The sequence below is a fragment of the Notolepis coatsorum genome (genome assembly GCF_963971535.1).
Source record: "Notolepis coatsorum genome assembly, chromosome: 5".
NCBI lineage: Eukaryota > Metazoa > Chordata > Actinopteri > Aulopiformes > Paralepididae > Notolepis > Notolepis coatsorum.
Genome location: NC_140169.1, coordinates 14,544,362 through 14,567,867, shown reverse-complemented (window position 1 = coordinate 14,567,867; position 23,506 = coordinate 14,544,362). Strand labels below are relative to the sequence as shown.

At 42.9% G+C, this 23,506-nt stretch overlaps 2 protein-coding genes across 2 annotated transcripts in view; one reads left to right on the top strand and one right to left on the bottom strand.

Annotated features, from left to right (window-relative positions):
- Positions 1-1,285, top strand: part of pdzk1 (PDZ domain containing 1) — a gene marked incomplete at both ends in the record, with an annotated part of 31,382 nt that extends 30,097 nt beyond the window's left edge. The window contains one exon of the mRNA XM_084314018.1: positions 881-1,285. Coding sequence (XP_084170144.1) covers positions 881-1,285 — 405 coding nt within the window. The remainder of the gene's footprint in view (positions 1-880) is intronic.
- Positions 1,286-6,493: 5,208 nt separating this feature from the next.
- Positions 6,494-23,506, bottom strand: part of LOC311227909 (Golgi pH regulator) — a 48,893-nt gene continuing 31,880 nt past the window's right edge. Inside the window, exons 11-14 of the mRNA XM_084313769.1 lie at positions 15,588-15,683; positions 12,995-13,084; positions 9,509-9,574; positions 6,494-6,917 (exon numbers count right to left, since the gene is read on the bottom strand). Of these exons, the coding sequence (XP_084169895.1) occupies positions 6,711-6,917; positions 9,509-9,574; positions 12,995-13,084; positions 15,588-15,683 (459 nt within the window). The 3' untranslated portion in view covers positions 6,494-6,710. The remainder of the gene's footprint in view (positions 6,918-9,508; positions 9,575-12,994; positions 13,085-15,587; positions 15,684-23,506) is intronic.

Below are 23,506 nucleotides of genomic sequence, written 5' to 3'. Positions count from 1 at the left end.
CTCATATTGAAGACAATGAAATAACCTGTAAACATCACAGAGGGAGGGGACAAAAATATGTTTAACTTACAGAGACTGCATTGTAAACATTCAAATAAGAAAATGTTATTTCATTATTTTGATAGTCATTCCAATTATTTACACCCTTGTATTTGAAAGAGAATTTGCCCGGGAAGTGCAGTAAAGTGTTCGGCCTGTGAACCTGTGACTTTATCTGGAAATAATTATTGACGGGTTTGGAAATGGACTCTGGGATAAATGATATATTTTTTTAAAAAAAAATTATTTTGCTAAATCAACTCTGCCTCTCTTTGTTAATTACAACAAGCAATGCTGTTTGTTATTTAAGATGAGGTCGGACTCGGCACCGACAGATTTGTGTTCATTGTGCTGCTTTTATAAAGCCTCAAGTGACGGCTTACAATATTTCATGAAAGCAAAGTGTTTGGTTTGTCTACGATTTAAAAAGGTTTAAACTTTACAGCACTGACAAAGTTGAACAAAGTGCTGTACAAGTCCCACAACATATAAAAAAAAAAGATATATATATATATATAATTTTTATTTTTTTTACAGTTGATTCCATTTTTATTGCTCAATTCCGCGATTCCGTGAACGCGGATTTCATATGGCTCTAGTCTGAGGGCAGTAGCCCCCAACGCCCTCCCTGGGGGGGCACTTAAGTTAAGTACCCTCCCTTTGTTCATTTTGGGAGCTAGCCACCATCCCCCGAAATATAACACCTGAGTGCTAGTTATATAGTGGCAGAGGAGCAGCAGACCAGCAGCAGAAGTGGTTTGAATTTTCAGTGCTGCATCTGTACAGTTCCAAAAAAAAATAATATGACACATGCTGAAAGTACCGCTACTGCATTCCTCAGGTGGTGGCCGGCGGGGCGGCGGACGAGGCCGGTCTGGAGGAGGACGACATCGTGCTGGAGGTGAACGGCATGAACGTGGAGAACAGCAGCCACGAGGAGGTGGTGGGGCTGATCCGCAGCGGCGGCAGCGCTCTGGGGCTCCTGGTGGCCACGAAGAGCGTCTACGACCAGATCAGAGCCATGGCTCCTCCCCGGCTCCCCCTCACCTCCACCTCCTCCGCAGAGGTCCACCACGCACCCGCAGGCGCAGCCGGCCCAGAGGAGGTCCACGCACCCGCTTGCGCAGCCGCCCATGAAGAGGTCCGGGAGCACGAGAGGAGAGAGGAGGAAGAAGAAGAGAAAGAAGAAGCAAGGCCAAAAACCCCTCCGGCGCCACCGAGAGAGAGGGTGAATGCTTCTTTGTAGAGAACGAGTATCAACAAGTTACATTTAAGACTTTTTCTTTTAGATTACATTAGATTCAAATTTATTGTCATTATACAGCACAAGTACAGTACAACGAAGAGCATCCAACCAGAGTGCAAATGTAGCAGTAAAGTGCAACAGCAATATACAATGTACAGGTGGTTAAACTGGGTACAAAGTATACAAATTAGTACTACTGATGAGGGCGGGATCCACAAAGAGTGGATTGCACGGTGCTAATTGCACCCTTACTTACCATTCATTATGATCACCTGCGCGGTGATTGATTGATTGAAAATTGTATTAACAAATTGCAGAATGGGTACAATACAGTACGGCTCAATACACACAATAGTTAAGGGGATGCAGACCAGAGAAAGACTTTCGTCTTGTTTACATCAGGGTCCCCCATTTTCAATTCATAATGAATTGTAAGTAAGGGTGCAATTAGCACCGTACAATCCATTCTTTGTGGATCCCGCCCTCAAGTGTAGTGCTGCTAACCAGATGTATGTATGACTACTACTGGCCAGCTGCATAACTAGTACGAGTAGGATATGTACAGATATAGATAGTAATAGCCCCTTACGTGACTGCGATCTGCAAGCCAGGGGCTTTTGGTATCCGCAGTCACTCTCAGCTATGTAGCTACCAGGCTAGTTTGGACCACCAAGCGCTGCTTCTGAGCTGGGGGTGGGTCAAAAATATATCAGATATGAATCGTACAATTAGGGTTTCACACAGCGAGGCGCTGGGGTCTGAAAGATCGGAGTTGCTAATAAACATTTTAAATCATTGTTACAAAACGAGTGGTACTTACAGAGCAAGCCGTGTATTTCCGCCATTGGTGTCACAGCGCATGCGCACCAGGCAGCCAAATAGCCTGGTGCGCATGCGCTGTGACACCAACGGCGGAAATACACGGCTCGCTCTGTGAGTACCACTCGACTGATTACTGTAGCCTACTGCTTACTTAAATATTAAAGGCAACAAACTTGTGTCTAGCCACGCCCAACTTGCGTCTAGCCATGGCGACGCGGCAGCAGCAGAGCTCTGCCGCGGCAGCATTATGCAGCAGTAATCCCCCCTCTTTTAACATCGACCACTAGCTCAACTGGTAGTGCCACCTTGCTGTGGATCCTGTGGTCTGTTGGTGACAAGTTTGATTCCCTTCAATTTTTTTTTTTTTTTTTTACGTGCATTCTTTCGCCGGTTAAGTTTAGGCATGTTAAGTTTAGGCGCTGTTTCGGAGCTGGTTAAGGTTAGAGTTTGTCTTAGAGAATGGCAATATTCTTTCGGAGTTGGTTAAGGTTAAGGTTAGGCATTGTTTCGGAGTTGGTTAAGGTTAGAAGGGTTAAGGTTAGGCGCTGTTTCGGAGCTGGTTAAGGTTTTAGAGTTTGTCTTAGAGAATGGCAATATTCTTTCGGAGTTGGTTAAGGTTAAGGTTAAGGTTAGGCATTGTTTCGGAGTTGGTTAAGGTTAGAAGGGTTAAGGTTAGGCGCTGTTTCGGAGCTGGTTAAGGTTAGAGTTTGTCTTAGAGAATGGCAATAGACAGCCTATTTCCGCGCTGCAGCTCTCTCGCGCTGCCGCGGTCACATGGGCGTAGTGGCCAATCAGAGAAACGCTAAACACAAGTTGGTTGCCTAAAATATTCACGCAGCCTGACCTCCTTCTCCCCTACCGCCCCACCCGTTCCCTCCGGTCCTCTTCCACTGTTTCCCTCACTGTCCCGTCATCCAAACTTAAACGTTTTGGTGACCGGGCTTTTTCACGAGCTGCACCCCGACTCTGGAACACCCTCCCTCACTGTCCGAGACTCTCCCTCACTCTGTCTTTAAATCCCGACTCAAAACCTACCTGTTCTCCCAAGCATACAACCTTCCCTACCCATAACCACCCTCCTCCAACCTACCACCTCCCCTCCCCTTCTTTCTCTCCCTCTCCTGCCTACCCCTCCCCTCGGTTTCTTTACTTCCCTGACTGTTCCCCTACTGGACTCTGTATCTGTTACTTGTTACCCGTGGTTGTATGTCCTGCATTTTCATACTGTTGCTTATTCCCTGTGGTTCTTTGTTTCTTTGTTCATTTGTTTTGCTCATTGTCAGCGTCTTTGGGTTCCTGAAAAGCGCTTTATAAATTAAATGTATTATTATTATTATTTATTATTTGTGTGTTGTGATTTCACTCTCTCCGCAACAGAGCCCCTCGGCGTCGTCGGCCTCATCCGAAGGAAGTGTTGATGAGAGATTCTGAAGGGCCGGCACACTCCCATCTGTCCACTCAGCCTCAAGTCTCTGCATTTCATCTCCAGTTCCTCTCACGGAGCCAGTCGTACGAGCCAGCAGGAGAAGATTTGAGACCTGTGATCTACTACTGAAGTGTATTGCTGCCACACCAGAAACAAGAAAAAAATGTATCAGTATCACGTTATAACGTGAAACGTTTTATGTTAAAACAATAAGTTATAGGCGGTCGGGTGGCGTAGCGGAGATTGCGCTCATCACCAATGCAAGAGGCTGCGGTCTCGACTCCCGGAGTCAGCATTGCCCTGCGGCTTGGGCCGGTCATCATACTAACTCGTTTGGCTAGGAGTTAGGGGGAGGGAAGTCGTGGGTGGTAATCTGGCGTTGTGGACAGCGACGCCACGGTCAGGTCTGGGCGCCTGGTCAGCGAAAGGCAGGAAATGGTGAAGGCAGCATGACCTCCCACACGTTACGCTTCACCAATGAGAGTCCTCGCTGCCAGGTGAAAAGAGAGTCACTGGCTGTATCCACATGTGTCGGAGGAAGCATGTGGTGGACTTCAGGGTTCCCTTGTACCGACCAGTAGGAGGAACATGCGCACAACAACCAGGTAGGGGAGGGGGGGAATTGGCATAGCGACTAAATTGGGATGGGGAGAAAAATAGAAAATCAGGCGGAGAAAAAGAGGATAAAAAAAATAATAAAAAAAATAAGTTATCACGTTAAAACATAAAACGTTTCACGTTATATGGTGATACATAGTATATTGTTATAACAAGAAACGTTTCTTGTTATAATGTGATATAAGTTTGTATGTCGTAATAACGTGAAAATATATTGTTATAACGTGAAACACATCTTGTTATAACAATAAACGTTTCACGGTGTGGCAGCAATATGCTTCCGTAACTTCGCTCCAGTATCAGCCCTTTGCCTTTCACTCATGCTAACATGGCTGTTTTAAACTGTAGAAAAGAGCTAAGCACAAAACACACTCCAATGGCCTGTACAGCAGTCTCTCTCTGCACACCCTGATTACACTGCCTCACACCTAATGAGTGAGTGACTTTTCAATTGCAAATGCTTCCAGGACAGAACTCACCCCGGCCTTTACGTATGCCAATTACGACAGGACAGCCGCTTCGATTGCAATATGCTGGTGGGCGTTGGAACAAACAACACCCAGTAATAAAATCACCCAGTGGCACCATTTGATGTTTCTACTTTCTACACTAAAATATGCTGTTTGGACCTGGAGACTACTGCACATGTCCCTCTAATATGTACCGTTATCATATCGCTCTTTACTGCAAATGATGAATGTATATATTGAAGTGCCTGTGTACCTGCAACACTTCTGGATATTATTGCCTTCTTACACTGCAAGTTCCCAAGATTGGGCTACACACTAAGATCTGCCATCGATAACATGTAGTAGTCGGTGTGAGCATGAAGTTCTGCCTTCTGCCTCTACCTGCCATTGTGTAATACTTGATCAAAATGTCCACTTTGTTACTTGCATTTGTAAAATTATTCTATGAAAATTTATAAAACTACTACTGTCTAAAAGACGATGGTTACTGTAGTGGAGTCAGTGTTTCCTCTGATGAGATTCAAATACAGCACATTTTACATTTAGTAATTTTAGCCGAACGCTTTTATCCAAAGCGATTTACAAGTTATGTACGACAAGTCATCAGGAAGGGTACAACTCTTTCAGCTGAGTAACAATGTTCATCAAACAGTCTTGTAACTTGGGTGCTGCAGTGTTGAGTGGATAGGCCCTGGCCTATATTTTATTTCATAATTATATTATTCTATTGTGCTTAACTTAGCTCATATTTCATTTTACTCCACCACTGTATTGTATTATCTGTCTGTTAATGTCTGTCCGCTAATGTCGCACCGATAACGTCCAAAGCAAATTCCTTGTATGTGAAAACAACTTAATAAATAAATAAACAATAAAGACCTTTCTGATTCAGATTCTGATAGTAGTAGAGACATATTAGTATAGTAGGTAGTAATATAGGCAAGGAAGATTAATTAGTGGAAGAGTGCATGATAGTAGAAGACAGTAAGAAGGTTAGTCGTTTTCTTTTCTTCTTTCATTTCAGATATTGATTGAAGTGTATTTCAGTCGACGGCGAAAGATTGTTCATGTTTCGGCTGTCCTGTGGTCGGAAATTCGTTCCACCATTGTGGAGCAAGGACTGAGAATAGCCAGCTTCTCTTTGATGACCCTCCTGGGGTCAGCACAAACAGCAGAAAAAGAAGAATAACATCGATGGCCATGGTTAATTTATTTCAAAGCCTTCTCTCTGCCTCAGACCAGTAGATATGCACAAACATTCACCATCCACCACTGACCACACCATAGCAGACAAAACCTTACTATCGCCACATTGTAATTCACTGTATATTGGTGGGATATAACCGACAACTGACCCTATTTGTAGAGGATATTCAATGTCCGATTATCATACATTCCTGACTATGTCTGTCGTTGGAGTGAAGTGAACCATCGGTACCATATCAATTTGTTCAGTCAATCAACTTTAAGGTATTGAAACAACTTTTACAATGGGATGGTTTCAGCTAAGTTTGTAGGTTATTTCTACTTTGAAAATCAACAGAACAAGGTTTGTTTCAATTTAGAAAAGCATACAGCATACAGAAATGTTAAAGGTGAACAAACTTAAGATGGTTCAGACACTACGGTGTTACAGCCACACCTAACCCTCACACGCGGCCCTCACTGAACACGGTCCGGCCACCTTTTCAGACTCCAGAGAGCAGAGCGACAATCGCGACAAGAGATTTCAAGTGTTTTGCATTTTGTAAAGCCAGATTACATTCCAACACAAAAATAGTACGATTTGTTCGGTCAATTCCCTCACCCGGACATCATACACTATCCCGCCCCCCCCCCCCCCCCCCCCCCCCACCACCCCAATCAGTGATTCTCTCGTCCCAAACGGTCAGCCATTCCTGATTCAGGAAGTACGGGCCACGCGCAGACGGACAACGTGATTGTTTCTGTATAAAAGAAAAAGAAAAAGCAAGTTCTGCACAATCTGGTGACTTCCGGGTTAAAAGTCCCCACAGGAGTCTGGGATGGAGAGGGAGTGGGAGGGGCTCGGTCACGGGAGTGGGAGGGGCTCGGAGCGGGAGGGGCTCGATCAGAGTGTCATGTGCTTCTCTGGCGCCTGCTTGTGAGCAAGGTAGAGGAAGAGGATGCTGGACAGGGCGCTGACAAGGAAGATGACGTCGAACCAGCGGTGGTAGAAGTTGAACTGCAGTTCCCCGAGCACCTCGGTCACGATGGAGCGGTACTCCAGGGGCATGCTCATACGCATCAGCAGCACCGAGGACACAAAGTACATCCCCTGGAGGAGAGAGAGGAGAGAGACTTAGAACTAGGGCTGGACCGAATGTCATTTTTTTTTTTACATTCAAAGCTTCTATTGAAGTTTTCGAATGAAGCTTTGAATGTCTGTCATCATATTTTATATTTGAATCATAAAAAAATAAAAATGTAAATAAAATCCTCAAACTAAATCTTCAATTTGAATAAAGTGATTAATCTGATTAAATTAGTATTTTCTTTTTTTTATTAAATCAACTTTCTCGAATGAATATAACTCGTCAACATAATTAATCCAATAAGGGCACGGTTGGTACAAAAGTGATGGTGACGTCTTGATTAGATGGAGTGCCAAGCGGATGCAGATAGGCTACATAATTTATGATAAATGTTTTATTTACATTTTTATGACGAGTCATATACTATAATAGTATAATACTATAATATTAGTGTAGCCTAATCTGTATCTGCAACTGTGAAGAAAAACCCCATTGGTTTAAACAGAATGAATAGACACAAATAAATAAAATAATGTTGATTTAGAATTTGAATGTCAACGTAGGGCTGGGCGATATGGCCTAAAAATTTAATCTCAGATAAAAAATTTTTTATCCGATTTCCGATTTTAATCGATTTTTTCTCTCTTGAAAACTATAACCGCCTAGGAAATCATTCAAATAACCTTTGTTTTTATTTGACAAAAAAAATTATCAAACCAAGATGAATTTCCCTATTGGGGTTGAAGTGCAAACCTAACTTTCACAAATCTTCACTTAAAAAAAAGATATATATATAATATATATATATACCGGTATATATATATAAAAGGTTACTCTTGATCAAACAAAGATGAATAGTCCCTATTGGGATTAATAGTGCAATAATTGCTTTTTCACCAAACTTCACTTAAAACAAACAAAACGTGCCTCTTGATCATCAAACAAGAATGAATTGCCCTATTGGGATTAATAAAGTGCAAATCAAACTTTCACCAAACATCACTTTTTGTCAAATAAAAGGTGAATCTATTTTTTTTCTTTTTTTTAATCGATTAATTATTTTTTTTAATCGTCCTAGATCATTAATTCGAATTAATCGAAAAATAGATTAATCGCCCAGCCCTATGTCAACGTTATGAATGAAGCTTCGAACTATTCGGTCCAGCCCTACTTAGAACCTCTCTTTCCTGGGACCGGCCTTGTGCTCCGTATAAGAGCAAGCGTGTCGTTTGTGACCGGGCCCAGCGGTAAGAGACTCATGTCTGGAAGTCAGATCACGAGAAAATTAATGAAAGGTTTTGTTTTCTTTCCACATTATTACAGTTTGAATGTTGAAGAACACATTTACTGTAACAGCTAACAGTTATGGTATCTCTAAATTGTAAAAACTGTTGGGTACCGGTATCGGTTCAAATGTGAACGGTACCCAACCCTACACACATCAGTATTTATCATTGTGGCAAATTGCATGACTCCATCAAGTACTCTGTCATGACAAAATGTTTTCACATTTTTGGGAACAGACAGACCAACGTATATTAGCTGCTTGGTTGCAGCTAAAAACATACATGCAGGACACACACACTCACCATGATCTGAGCTAAACACATACATGATGCAGGACATAACACACTCGCCATGATCTGAGCTAAACACATACATGATGCAGGACAAGAAGGCCCTACAGAGAGTGGTGCGCTCAGCCGAGCGTACCACGGGTATTGCACTACCTCCCCTGCAGGTTCTATACAACAAGAGGTGCAAATCCAGAGCCTGCAGGATAATGTCCGTCTGCAACACTACTATCACCAACATCTAGGGAGATCCCCCCTTGAATGGCCCTTCTAAGGTTTCTCTCCTCCACACTGCCTGTGGAGCTTTTTTCCCTATTGTTAGGTTTTAGTGAGTTTTTCCTTACCTTCGCGTGGGGTATGTCTGGGAGTGCTTGCATTCTTTCATTTATTTGCATTCATCTAAAAATGTTTGGACCTTATGGTGTTCTTGTTCTGTTCTTGACTTATTGTTATGTTTTCTTCTTGACTTGTTTAAAGAAGACCTGTACGGCCCATGGGGACATTAACGTGTGTTGTCGGGCCCTATAAATAAATTTGATTTGATTTGATTTAATGAAAGACCCTCACCACCCCAATAACAGCCTGTTCCAGCTGCTGAGGTCAGGCAGACGCCTGCGAACCCCAGCTACTAGGACAGAGAGGCTTAGGCTCAGCTTCTTCCCCCAGGCCATCAGAGTCCTGAACAATGAACACTGAGTACCACTGTAACACTTTAGCATGAGCGGGCACACACTCAGGCCGCACGCACCCCACTTATTGCCAAAAGGAAAGGCCACTTTAAATTAGTATTAGCAACAGTAACAGTGTATTGCACTACTATTACTACTACTGTTAACTGTTAACTGTTACCCGTTATTGCACACATTTATTGTTACCTGCTACCTGTTATTGCACAATTTTATTGCACACATTTTTGTATTGGATTCTATTATATGTTGTACCAATTGCACATCGTTGCGGGCAAGACCACCCGCATCTCATTGTATATCCGTATGCCGTGACAAATAAAACTCTTGACTTGACTTGACACACACACTCACCATGATCTGAGCCAGGACCAGCACTATGACGTTGGACGACTTGCTGCTGGATATAGCATAGAAGAACTAAGACATAATGAAGATGGACAGAGAGATGAGGAGGAGTGAAGCGATCCATACATGCATTACTGTAAAAGACATCCATAAAATACAGCAAGCAATCTCAAAGATTAAAACTAGAATATGTAAGGCTGTCCTACTAAAACCCCCCAACCTCCCATGTCATTATGAGCTCCACAAGTAGGTTCTAGTTTTAATCTTTGAGATTGCTTGCCCACATAATTAGCCTTATTGGGTTTAGTAGGCGTGTTTACTGCATTATGTGGGTCTGTGAATTTGCCTGCTCGTCCTCGGAATGCCACAGGATGGCGATATAAGCAGTAGACAGTAGCCTGCCTCTGCGCTTGATGGCAATTTGAAAACCCAAAGTGGATACATTTACCCGATCGGCCCGGTAACAGGTTGAGATTTATTTCACATTATAAATAGATCAATACAGTCTGTATTAATGTTTACGAAATATGATCGAAATATGATCTTGTAAAAATCTCTGCGCATTGCATCGGGAACCGGATGATTTAGATGCAAGGAAATGATGCCGTCATGACATCATTGTAGTCTTAAGAAAGAGGAGAACCAGGGCTTTCGATGGATGTTGAAATATCATAAAACTACACTACCCAGCTCACACCAGCCGCTGTCAAAGCTGCAGCCAGCTGATGTGGAAAGAAAATATTGAAAACCTCTTAATATTTTCAGAGAATTTGCCTAAAAGTACATACCCAAATAAATGGAAGATTGCTCCACTTCCATAAGGTCCATTTGCATGTTCTTGGTATCTAGGGACATCTATGGACCTCAGGGAATGTATTCCCAGTGTCAGAATATATTGTGTCTGTTACTATGGTTGAGTAAATTGTAATGAACCAAAGGAGAATATAAATTATTATTATTATTATTATTCGTTTTCCCCCCATCTTTGACGGTGAATAACACCATGCTAACATTGAACAAAAGTGAAAGATTGCCACTGAGCTCATTCAGCACCTTCTTGAGATCAAGTGTACTAAGAATCTAAGCAAATAAAAAAAAGGGCAGATGATTCACAGGTTTTTTTGTAGATACAGTACTGAATTTTGCCATCTGGACACATGCAATTTTAAATATGAATATAGAATATCAGGTCTATAAATTACCTTATTATGGCCAAGTCATACATCTATGAATCAGCCCAAATCTCCTATTTTAGATGGCAGAGTTAAATCTGGATTTAGTACCACCAGGCACCCGTTACATGGCAGCAAAGACTATGAATGAAATCTATTGTAAGTACAGTTACTTTTGTATAATGTCCATAGCGCCGCCATTTTCACCGGATTGCGACGCGTTTTTTTCCTAGACGTTCACAGAAAGGTAAAGAAACTATATACGTTTATGGCAATAACGTTGAGGTTTGTTCGACCCGTGAGAAATAAATACGATTTCCGCGTCAATATTTATTTTTTCACGTCAATCGGCTGCGGCTTTGTCTGCGGCTGGTGTGAGCTGGGTAGTGTAGGTTTATGAAATTTCGTCCATCGAAAGCCATGGGTCTCCTCTTTCTTAGGACTAAAATGATTTCATGATGGCTTCCTGTCCTTGTGTCTAAATCATCCGGTTTATGATGCAATGCGTAAAGATTTTTACAAGCTCATAATTTGCTAATAACACTTAAGATCATTGCTAAACAAACGTAGTGCTGAAAATATACATGTTGACTGCTGTTTTGATAGGGTTTACTCTTGGCTACATTTGAAAAAGAAACACAACATCACTTAATACGGACTGTATTGATCTATTTGTGACATGAAATAAATCTCGGCCCTTAAAAGGTTAAGCATAAAGACAACTTTTATGTGTGAAATGCAGAGGTTTGCACCATCGAAATGCTGAGATTATAGTCAGGAACATTAGTACTATCATGCAAATAATACATTCGATTTATATAGTGCTTTTCTAGAACTCAAAGTCCTTTAGCTAAGATGTATATTGCCTGCTACTGGCTAAAGTTACACAGCTCTTAAATAGAATGAAAGTGTCTTCTTGCTAAACATCTATGGCACTCTTTGTGAATTCTGAAAGATGATTAGTAAGCTTACTAGTCAGGGTTCCCACAGACATTGCAAAATGAAATTCAAGGACTTTTAAGTACTTTTCCAAGCACTATTTTTCATTTTCAAGGATGTCACTCGAAGGATACAATTAACTTTTAAATGCAGTTTTTTTAAGCATCTTCTTGGCCTGCTTGCCAGCTAGAGCAAGCAAGAGCATCACACGCAAAGAAATGAAGAAAAGCAATTGGAGCACAATATTTCTTGATTCAGAACAATTTGATCACGGATGAACAAAACATTCAATGTGAATGGTTGATTTGAACTTCAAGGACTTTTTAAGCACCTTGTTAAATTTTTTTGCTGTTTTCAAGGAATTCCAGGCCTTGACTTTAAAAAAAAATTTATCAAGTGCTTTGAGCACTTCAAGGACCTTGTGCGAACCCTGACTAGTTCACCTTGCAAGCTAGCCAGTTAGCCAGCTGAATGAACAGCTGCTAAGCTAAGCTACATTTGGTGAGCGTAAAGCTACCAGCAGAGTGGTCGGCTGTGTGTACAGTGTGTCTCACCTTAGTGAGGGTGATGAGCAACCCTCGTATGGAGGTGTGATGATGATGCTGTGTGCACGGTGTGTCTCACCTTAGTGAGGGTGATGAGCAGCCCTCGTATGGAGGTGTGATGATGATGCTGTGTGTACAGTGTCTCACCTTAGTGAGGGTGATGAGCAGGCCTCGTATGGAGGTGTGATGATGATGCTGTGTGCACGGTGTGTCTCACCTTAGTGAGGGTGATGAGCAGGCCTCGTATGGAGGTGTGATGATGATGCTGTGTGCACGGTGTGTCTCACCTTAGTGAGGGTGATGAGCAGGCCTCGTATGGAGGTGTGATGATGATGCTGTGTCTCACCTTAGTGAGGGTGATGAGCAGGCCTCGTATGGAGGTGTGATGATGATGCTGTGTGCACGGTGTGTCTCACCTTAGTGAGGGTGATGAGCAGGCCTTGTATGGAGGTGTGATGATGATGCTGTGTGCACGGTGTGTCTCACCTTAGTGAGGGTGATGAGCAGGCCTCGTATGGAGGTGTGATGATGATGCTGTGTGCACGGTGTGTCTCACCTTAGTGAGGGTGATGAGCAGGCCTCGTATGGAGGTGTGATGATGATGCTGTGTGTACGGTGTGTCTCACCTTAGTGAGGGTGATGAGCAGACCTCGTATGGAGGTGTGATGATGATGCTGTGTGTACGGTGTGTCTCACCTTAGTGAGGGTGATGAGCAGACCTCGTATGGAGGTGTGATGATGATGCTGTGTGTACGGTATGTCTCACCTTAGTGAGGGTGATGAGCAGGCCTCGTATGGAGGTGTGATGATGATGCTGTGTGTACGGTGTGTCTCACCTTAGTGAGGGTGATGAGCAGGCCTCGTATGGAGGTGACGATGATGATGCCCACCAGGATGAAGGCGATGTGTTGAGAAAAGAACTTCACCTAAGAGATGGAAGGAAAAAAGGAAAAGAGAGAGAGGGAGGGGGGGTTGTAGTCAAAAGGGGAAATGTAATTGAACCCTTTCACTACCACACTACCAAAGGGTTAACCTTTTCACTACCACACTACAGACGGTTAACCCTTTCACTACCACACTACAGCCGGTTAACCCTTTCACTACCACACTACAGGTTAACGCTTTCACTACCACACTACAGAAGGTTAACCCTTTCACTACCACACTACCAAAGGGTTAACCCTTTCACTGAGTCAATACAGAAGGTTAACCCTTTCACTACCACACTACAGATGGTTAACCCTTTCACTACCACACTACATAAGGTGAACCCTTTCACTACCACACTACATACGGTTAACCCTTTCACTACCACACTACAGACGGTTAACCCTTTCACTACCACCACACTACAGAAGGTCAACCCTTTCACTACCACACTACAGTCGGTAAACCCTTTCACTACCACAATACAGAAGGTCAACCCTTTCACTACCACACTACAGCCGGTTAACCCTTTTACTACCACACTACAGAAGGTTAATCCTTTCACTACCACACTACAGAAGGTTAACCATTTCACTACCACTAGCCCCGCCATTATCATTCACTGGAAGTAGGTGTGCCAGTGTAGCCTAGTTCCCAACAGTCACGAAATACACTCCAAATACAACTCCAAAACTTTCCTGTAAACATGTTGTGACCTGTGTATTTACCACGTGGAGAAAAAATATATAATAATTTACATTTTCGTTTTCTAAGCAGATATATACCCTGGGTGCAGTGATTTCATCACCTCAAAAGCCATGTTTAAAAATATTTATTACATGGCGTTTTCACATTCGCCGAAATGCTTGCTTGTGATTGGTCAACAGCCCCCCGACTGCGGTCATTATTTTTCAATAATGACAGCAGATTTTTCAATAATGACCGCAGAACGCAGCTGTTCGCAATCAAGCCCACTGACACACTGTTTCAGTGCAATTAGACACTGCCGTGCCGGCGATGACAGGGGGCGGAGCGACGAGCGGAGCCATGCAGAACACAGCGGAGCCAGAACACAGAGGCTGCTGCCCGCGATAATAATAATCACTTTATTTGGGCTGACAGAGCCACAGAACAACTGCGATTTGTCAAATGAATTAGGTATATTGTTAGTAAGTTAGCCATGTAATAAGCGGGATAATGTATGGCTACGAGGTCATTGTCGCAAAATAATTGACCGACACGGAGTTTAAAATACCGAGGCGCCGCGCCGAGGTGTTTTAAACGTAGTGAAGGTCAATTATTTTGCGACAATGACCGAAAAATTACATATATTTCTCCATGTGGTAAATACACAGGTCACAACATGTTTACAGGAACGTTTTGGAGTTGTATTTGGAGTGTATTTCGTGACTGTTCGGAACTAGGCTACATTGGTACTGGTCCTAATAAACTAACCTACACTGTAGCACTCAACACTTTGATGAACATTGTTACTCAGCTGATAGAGTTGTGCCCTTCCTGATGACTTGTCGTACAGAACTTGTAAGTCGCTTTGGATAAAAGAGTCAGCTAAATGACTAAATGTAAAAGTAATAATTTCATTCACTTCTCAAAAACGTCAACGGAGAGTCTGTCTGTCACGATGAATCGAATGCAACTCGAGAGGGAAAATAACAAGATTTTATGTTCAAATAAAAACGTCAACCCCACAGTAAATAGACTCCATTGAACCAGCGATTCCTCCAGCTGTTCCCACTGTACACACACACACACGCGCGCGCGTAAACATCACGCCGTGTTCTTCTGAGTGTGTGAGTCATAAGGACTTTATCGCCTCACTGACTTGGTGGAGATTAAACTGTGATGATCAGAAGCAGCTTTGCCGCAGAAAAGACACTTTAATGGGCTGGAAATGATTAACCTCACAGCTAGCAGATGTTGTGTCCAACACGTGATGCGGTTTGTACATGTAGCTTTGTATGTGTATGTGTGTGAGTATGTATGTGTGTGAGTGTATGTACTGTATATGTGTGTGTGAGTGTATGTACTGTATATGTGTGTGTGTGTGTATGTATGTGTGTGTATGTATGTTTGTGAGTGTTTGTGTGTCTGTGTGCATGTATGTGTGTATGTGTGTGTGTATGTATATGTGTCTGTGTGCATGTATGTATGTGTGTGTGTGTATGTATATGTTTGTGAGTGTTTGTGTGTCTGTGTGCATGTATGTGAATGTGAGTGTATGTATGTGTATGTGTGTCTGTGTGCATGTATGTGTGTATGTGTGTGTGTGTATGTATATGTGTGTGTATGTTTGTGTGTCTGTGTGCATGTATGTATGTGTGTGTGTGTATGTATATGTTTGTGAGTGTTTGTGTCTGTGTGCATGTATGTGTGTGTGTGTATGTGAGTGTATGTATGTATATGTTTGTGAGTGTTTGTGTGTCTGTGTGCATGTATGTGTGTATGTGTGTGTGTGTGAGTGTGGGGGGGGGGGTGTCTTACATCAAACTGGATACCCAGATAGTTGACTGTGATCTCGATGCCCCTCGTCACTGGATCCGTCTTCCCCACTCTGTCAAACACTATGTTTATGGTGGCCTAGGAGGACCAGGAAACACAATAGGATATTCATTTTTCTTTATCTAAGAAATCTAAAGGCCTCAAACCTTTTTAACCCTTTCACTGCCACACTACAGAAGGTTAACCCTTTACTATCACGCTACCGACAGTTACCGTCGGTAGTGTGGCAGGGAAAGGGTTAACATGCTGTCGTGTGGCAGTGAAAGGGTTAACCGTTTGGTAGTGCGGCAGTGAAAGAGATAAAATAGAATTCACGTGTTATTTTTATGATGTTGTACTTTTTCTCTCTTTCCTCCCATCCCCCAATTTAGTCGTTATGCCAATTCCCTTACTGGTTGTTGCACGCATTACCCTACTGTCGGTCTGGGGAGGGTGTAGACTATCACATGCTGCCCTACTGTCGGTCTGGGGAGGTGTAGACTATCACATGCTGTCCTACTGTCAGTCTGGGGAGGGTGTAGACTATCACATGCTGCCCTACTGTCGGTCTGGGGAGGGTGTAGACTATCACATGCTGCCCTACTGTCGGTCTGGGGAGGGTGTAGACTACCACATGCTGCTCTACTGTCAGTCTGGGGAGGGTGTAGACTACCACATGCTGCCCTACTGTCGGTCTGGGGAGGGTGTAGACTACCACATGCTGCTCTACTGTCAGTCTGGGGAGGGTGTAGACTACCACATGCTGCTCTACTGTCGGTCTAGGGAGGGTGTAGACTACCACATGCTGCCCTACTGTCGGCCTGGGGAGGTTGTAGACTACCACATGCTGCCCTACTGTCAGTCTGGGGAGGGTGTAGACTATCACATGCTGCCCTACTGTCGGTCTGGGGAGGGTGTAGACTATCACATGCTGCCCTACTGTCGGTCTGGGGAGGGTGTAGACTACCACATGCTGCTCTACTGTCAGTCTGGGGAGGGTGTAGACTACCACATGCTGCCCTACTGTCGGTCTGGGGAGGGTGTAGACTACCACATGCTGCTCTACTGTCAGTCTGGGGAGGGTGTAGACTACCACATGCTGCTCTACTGTCGGTCTAGGGAGGGTGTAGACTACCACATGCTGCCCTACTGTCGGCCTGGGGAGGTTGTAGACTACCACATGCTGCCCTACTGTCAGTCTGGGGAGGGTGTAGACTACCACATGCTGCCCTACTGTCGGTCTGGGGAGGGTGTAGACTACCACATGCTGCCCTACTGTCGGTCTGGGGAGGGTGTAGACTATCACATGCTGCCCTACTGTCGGTCTGGGGAGGGTGTAGACTATCACATGCTGCCCTACTGTCAGTCTGGGGAGGGTGTAGACTATCACATGCTACCCTACTGTCAGTCTGGGGAGGGTGTAGACTACCACATGCTGCCCTACTGTCGGTCTGGGGAGGGTGTAGACTACCACATGCTGCCCTACTGTCGGTCTGGGGAGGGTGTAGACTACCACATGCTACCCTACTGTCTGTCTGGGGAGGGTGTAGACTACCACATGCTGCCCTACTGTCGGTCTGGGGAGGGTGTAGACTACCACATGCTGCCCTACTGTCGGTCAGGGGAGGGTGTAGACCATAGGTGTCAAACTCATGGCCCGCGGGCCAAATGTGGCCCGCCACATCATTTGATGTGGCCCCCCAAGAGCTCTGGAAAAAATAAAAAATAAATAACATTTTTTATAAACATTAATCTTGGGTTAAAAAATAGCGGCGTTAAAATAATTGTGGGTTAATGCGTTAATAAAGCTTTAACTTTGACAGCCTTAGTTATTACACATTCTTACACATACATGTATGTTGAACATCTGAGGTATTGATGAAGTAACAAAGGAAAAAAGCCAAAAGCACTTACTCCTCAGACATTCTTTGACAATTTTACAGCCCAAAATACAAAAAAGATCCAGGCGGAATAGGTAACAAAGGGTTGAAGAAATATTGTCTGAACTGTCAGATGCAAACTGGCTGTGTGACATAACCGAGCATCTCGCTCAATTGAATAAGAAGCTGTAGGGACGCAAACAAGTCCCACCCAAAACTTGACCAATATAGTTGTGAACTGAGACAACCCTTATTTTGTTATTTTTGAGTACAGTTACAGTTGTGTGTTCATGCAGACACATAATAGCAATTTCATTACGAATTGAAAATGGTGGACCCTGATGTAAACAAGTCGAAAGTCTTTCTCTGGTCTGCATCCCCTTAACAATTGTGTGTATTGAGCTGTACTGTACCCATTCTGCAATCTGTTAATTAAAGTTAATTAAACTATTTTCCATTAGTTGGATGTATGGTCTCTGCAAGGTTGTGTGCAGCCATTTGTTTTTGTAACATCTGCTACATCTGTCCCACGTGTTCTTTGCAGCTCAGTTGTTAGTTCTGCCCCTCTTGACTGTGACGGTTTTGAACAAACTTTTTTTTTTATCCACTTTTTCTCCCATTTTCTATATTTTCTCCCATCCCAATTTCGTATCATCCAATTCAACCCTCCCCTGTCACAAACGTTGTTTCTTGCCTCCCACAAGCCGGCTGCAATGTGGACTAAGTCATACATAGCACAAGTCCCCTCCGGTACTTGAGGTAACAGCAGTCGCATCTTTTCACCTGCGCAGCTCGATCTCTCAGTGGCGAGGAGTAACGCGTGGGAGGCTCACGCTGCCCCCGACACTTCCTGATTCTACTGCGCAGGCGCACCAACCGACCTGTAGGAGTCGCTGTCCACAACGCCCGATCCCCACCCTTCAGTTTCCCACCCCCTAATACGGCCAATGTGTATTAGTACGGACGACCAGCTAAACTGAAAGCAATGTGGAACGCTGGGATCGAACAGTCGAGCCCAGCGTCTCCGCATTCGTGGCGAGCGCCTTGCCCACTACGCCACGTAGCCGCCCCGGTTTTGAACAAACTTAATGTCATAGCTTGTATTTGATGATCTTCTTCTTTGTTATTTACTTGAATGGTTTGATCATTGATTAATGAAGTAATATGGGGTTCTGATAAACTAAAATTATTTGTTAAAATAACATAAGCTAACATATATTTTTACATCTATGCAAATACATATGCAATATGTATAACTTGAATAAGTAATAAATACAGAAACAACATGTTTAACAATATGTAAATGAGTAGCTACATTTATTTTACATTACATTAACATTTATACGGTCTTTGGCCCTTTGAGGGAAACCATAATGCTGATGTGGCCCTCTGTGAAAATGAGTTTGACACCCCTGGTGTAGACTATCACATACTGCCCTACTGTCTGTCTGGGGAGGGTGTGTAGACTATCACATGCTGCCCTACTGTCGGTCTGGGGAGGTCGTAGACTATCGCCGCTTCTTTTCACCTGACAACGAGTAGTTTCACTGGGAGAACGTAACACGTACAGAGGTTCACACCATCTCCCCCAGATCCCCTCCCTGCTGAACAGGTGCCCCGACTGACCAGTAGGAGTCGCTGTTTGCAATGACCAGGACTCATACTCCATGGCTTCCCACCCGTGAACACTGACAATAATGTGTTCGTAGGGACGACTGACCAAGCCGGAGGTACCGCTGACAGCTGGATTCGAACCCGGAGTCTCTGTGGTGGTAGGCGAGTGCTTAGACCTCTACGCTACCAAGCCGCCGATGTTGTACTCTTTTTTTTACAGATCTCTAGTGGTGATGTGATCAAGAGATCCTAAAGCTGTATCCATAGACCGTGTATAATGGAATAGGAACCCATGGGGATTTTACAGTTTGTGATTCAGACCTGAAAAGCCCTACAGTGTACATTTAAATAAAACTCTGGAAAATCTCAAACAAAACATTTTACAAGCCCACAAAGTCATTAACAGGGTTCCCCACAGACATTGGACTTTCAAGTACTTTTCTAAGCACTATTTTTCATTTCAAAAGGGCATTTAAAAGGATCCAATTCACTTTTAAATGCTGTTTTTTATAGAAGAAAAAAAGATCGGATCCAATATTTATGGCTTAAAACCTTCGTGCACCCCACTAAAACACTGCACACGGTGTACCCTTTGGGACGTTTTCTGTCCCATGTACTTTACATGTAATATATATATACATTTACTTATGAATTTATTAAAAAAAAAATTATGAATACCATTATTAACTTCAGTCCTCAACATACATATAAAATATTCATTCATTTTCAGGATTTTAACCCCTTAAATACCAGTTTGTGTGATTGAAGCGTGGCTTATTTTCAAGACAAAAAACACTAAGGGTTAATTATTTTCCATTCCATAAATGCTAATGACATTTTTTTTGGGGTGGGATTATGAGAGCCTGGAGTGTCGAAGATTGGCAAAAAAAACAAGTTTGATACATACATTTTTTTTGTGCAGTGACACAGTCTATAAAACACTGCACACGGTGTACCCTTTGGGACGTTTTCTGTCCCATGTACTTTACATGTAATATATATATATTTACTTATGAATTTATTTAACTTTTTTTTATGAATACCATTATTAACTTCAGTCCTCAACATACATATAAAATATTCATTCATTTTCAGGATATTAACCCCTTAAATACCAGTTTGTGTGATTGAAGCGTGGCTTATTTTCAAGACAAAAAACACTAAGGGTTAATTATTTTCCATCCCATAAATGCTAATGTCATTTTTTTTGGGGTGGGATTATGAGAGCCTGGAGTGTGGCAAAAAAAATAAGTTTGATACATACAAATGTTTTGTGCAGTGACAGTGTAAAAAACTTCCCTATTGACTCTCATGTTAAACACGCTTTTTTGAAAACGACGCCATTGCAGATTGAATTTAGATTTTTATAATGTTTTTCATCTAGGCCCTTTTATGGGCATTCACATATGCATGATTACAAATAATTTTTTTCAAGATGCCCGCGTTGCGTCATCTATTTCCGGCGGCCACAGCTTGTGTCCTGCTGCTTATATCCTGCATACCGTTCAAAAAATATTTGTATCTAAAATGATTTGAGAATGTTTTATGGAGGCCTTAGTGTGGTGTGCATGTGTGTGTTGAGAAATTAATGTGCATGCATGTGGTCATTTGCAGCCATTATGTGAAAATGGCTAGTACACTGTACTAGTAATGGCTAGTTTTCACTCACACACACACACACACACACACACACACACACACACACACACACACACATACGAGACAATTTAGCACTATCGGATTTCACAAAAGGACTGCATTGTATGGCTGCAAAATGACACACACACACACAATACTGTAGACACACAGATTGTATACACACACACACCAGGGTTTCCGTTGTCCGGTAATTACCGGTTTTTGACCGGCAAAATCTGTTGAAGTCCGACATATTTAAATCTCTCCGGTCATAATGTCCGGTGAAAATAATTCCCCCTAAGCACAATTTGAATTGTATTAAAATAGTTACATTTGTTTCATTGTTGCTTAGTGATGCACCGGTGTGAAAATTGTGGCCGATACCGATAACCGATATTAATATTGCTGTTCTGGCCGATACCGATATTTACTGATGTCGATATCTCTGTATAGAAAACACTTTTTTATGATAATCAAATAAAGAGCTATTTTCCAAAACGCATACTTTTTTTTAACTTTTGTAACTTATTTTCAGAAATTACTGATATTTTGAAACTACAAAACATGCAAAAAAATATATTTTTTTTTTAAAATTAATATCGGCCCTATCTTGATATCGGACCGATACCGATGTGTAAAAAAACTGCCATATCGGCCGATATTATATCGGCGGCCGATATATCGTGCATCACTATTGTTGCTTCACCAAGCAGGTCTAATAATGACAACAATGTGTGTTCTATTATGATATGTGTGTAGTGTTCTGATAACGACTATTGGTGAAGCGATGTCGAGATTAATTTGGTTTGGCAGCGGGAGCTAGATTTGCGAGAAGCATGCAACTGCAGAGCCGCAGAGCTGACAGTTGTGTGCGCACAGTGCAATACTCCAATTCAGCCATTGGCAATTCAGCTGTTGGGTGGGTGGTGCTGCTGAGCGGTCCCCAGACCGGACCGCGTCTATATTAATCCCAGCCCAAGAGTGCTTCGCGTTTCTCTGATTGGCCACGACGCCCATGTGACCGCGGCGCGCGGCAGAGCGGAAATAGGCTGCTGCATCCGCGTCAAGAAAGACAGACAGGCATTCTATTGCCATGCTCTGCGACAAACTCTAACCTTAACCAACTCCGAAAGAATGCCTAAACGTAACCCTAACCTTAACCAACTCCGAAAGAATGCCTAAACTTAACCAACTACGAAAGAATGCCTAAACTTAACCAACTCTGAAAGAATGCCTAAACTTAACCCTAACCTTGGCTTAACCAACTCCGAAAGAATGCCTAAACTTAACCCTAACCTTAACCAACTCCGAAAGAATGCCTAAACTTAACCGGCGAAAGAATGCATGTTTATATAGAGAGATGATAAATTAATTAAACGTAAAAAAATTATAATAATAAAAATTGAAGTGATTCGAACTTGTCACCAACGCACCGCAGGCTCCACAGCAAGGTGGCGAACGAGTTGAGCTAACCGTCGATGTTAAAACTGCCGCGGGGCGTGCTAGGCGTTGTCGCGGCCAATCAGGGAAAACGCGGAAGCACTCGGCAGCACTCTTGGGCTGGGATTAAAGAATAGGCGACCGGACCTGAGAGCGCCGCTGGCTCTGCGGCTCTGCAGTTGCATACTATTGCCATTGGTATGTTCTTCGTTGGGACTGGGAGGCGGAGATATAATAGTCATCACGCAACGTTTATATTTCACGATAATGTTGCCGTCTCTCTCTGCCAAATTTCTCAGTTATTCCCTTGATATAATTAATACAAATGTCCAATATAACGGAATTCGTTAGCTCATAAAAATGTGATTATAACACACTGCTGTATTTAATGTCGGGCCGACTGCCCAGAGACACCTATTTGATTTAAAGTCAGCAGCAGCACGGAGTCTCGTGTCTTATTTGATATGGAATATAATGACTATACGCAAAAGTAGCCTAGTTTTAAGTTAAAATATTATAAATCTACATGCCTTCAATCAATTGTTTTTAAGCTCAATAAACTCTGACCGGAATTGATCCCATTTGTCCGGTAGATTGAAATCTTGCAGGACACGGAGACCGGCAACAATTTTTTCTAACGGAAACCCTGACACACACACACACGGATCCATGATGAAAACAACAGGAGCATTTGGATTGGTTCCTGACCAGAGCTCATTTGGTATGCCACGCCTCTTGTTTACCTGAAAGCACTTCCTATCTGTGAGCACATGTGCTTCTGCATGCTTAGTGAATGCTGATACCGTAGTCTAGAGGGGGAAGGAGTCAGACCTGCTTTGTTTACACAGGTGCACTTCTTAGCGATCTCTCTGTGTGTGTGTGTGCGTGCGTGCATGTGTGTACGGACCGGAGCCACATTATGGCTGCAAATGACCACATGCATGCACATTAATTTCTCAACACGCATGCACACCACACTAAGACCTTCATAAAACATTCTCAAATCATTTTAGATAAAAATATTTTTTTAACTGCATTGTAGGATACAAGTAGTAAACACACAAGCTGTGGCCACCGGAAATAGATGACGCAATGTGGCCATCTTGAAAAAAAATTTGTAATCATGCATATGTAAATTCCCTTAACACTTTGAGTGCCACGCCGGGTTTTCCTTTTTACCCCCTTGATGCCACCATGCACTTCAATGTTAACGTTAATATCGCCTAATCTATGTTTTAAATTATGGCTATGTGTCTAATCTGCCCATCGCATTATCAAAGACTATTTTCCAGTCAGTGCTGTCAAGGCAGATTGGTTTTTTATCGCGTAATTTCCGTTTCAGAGCATTTA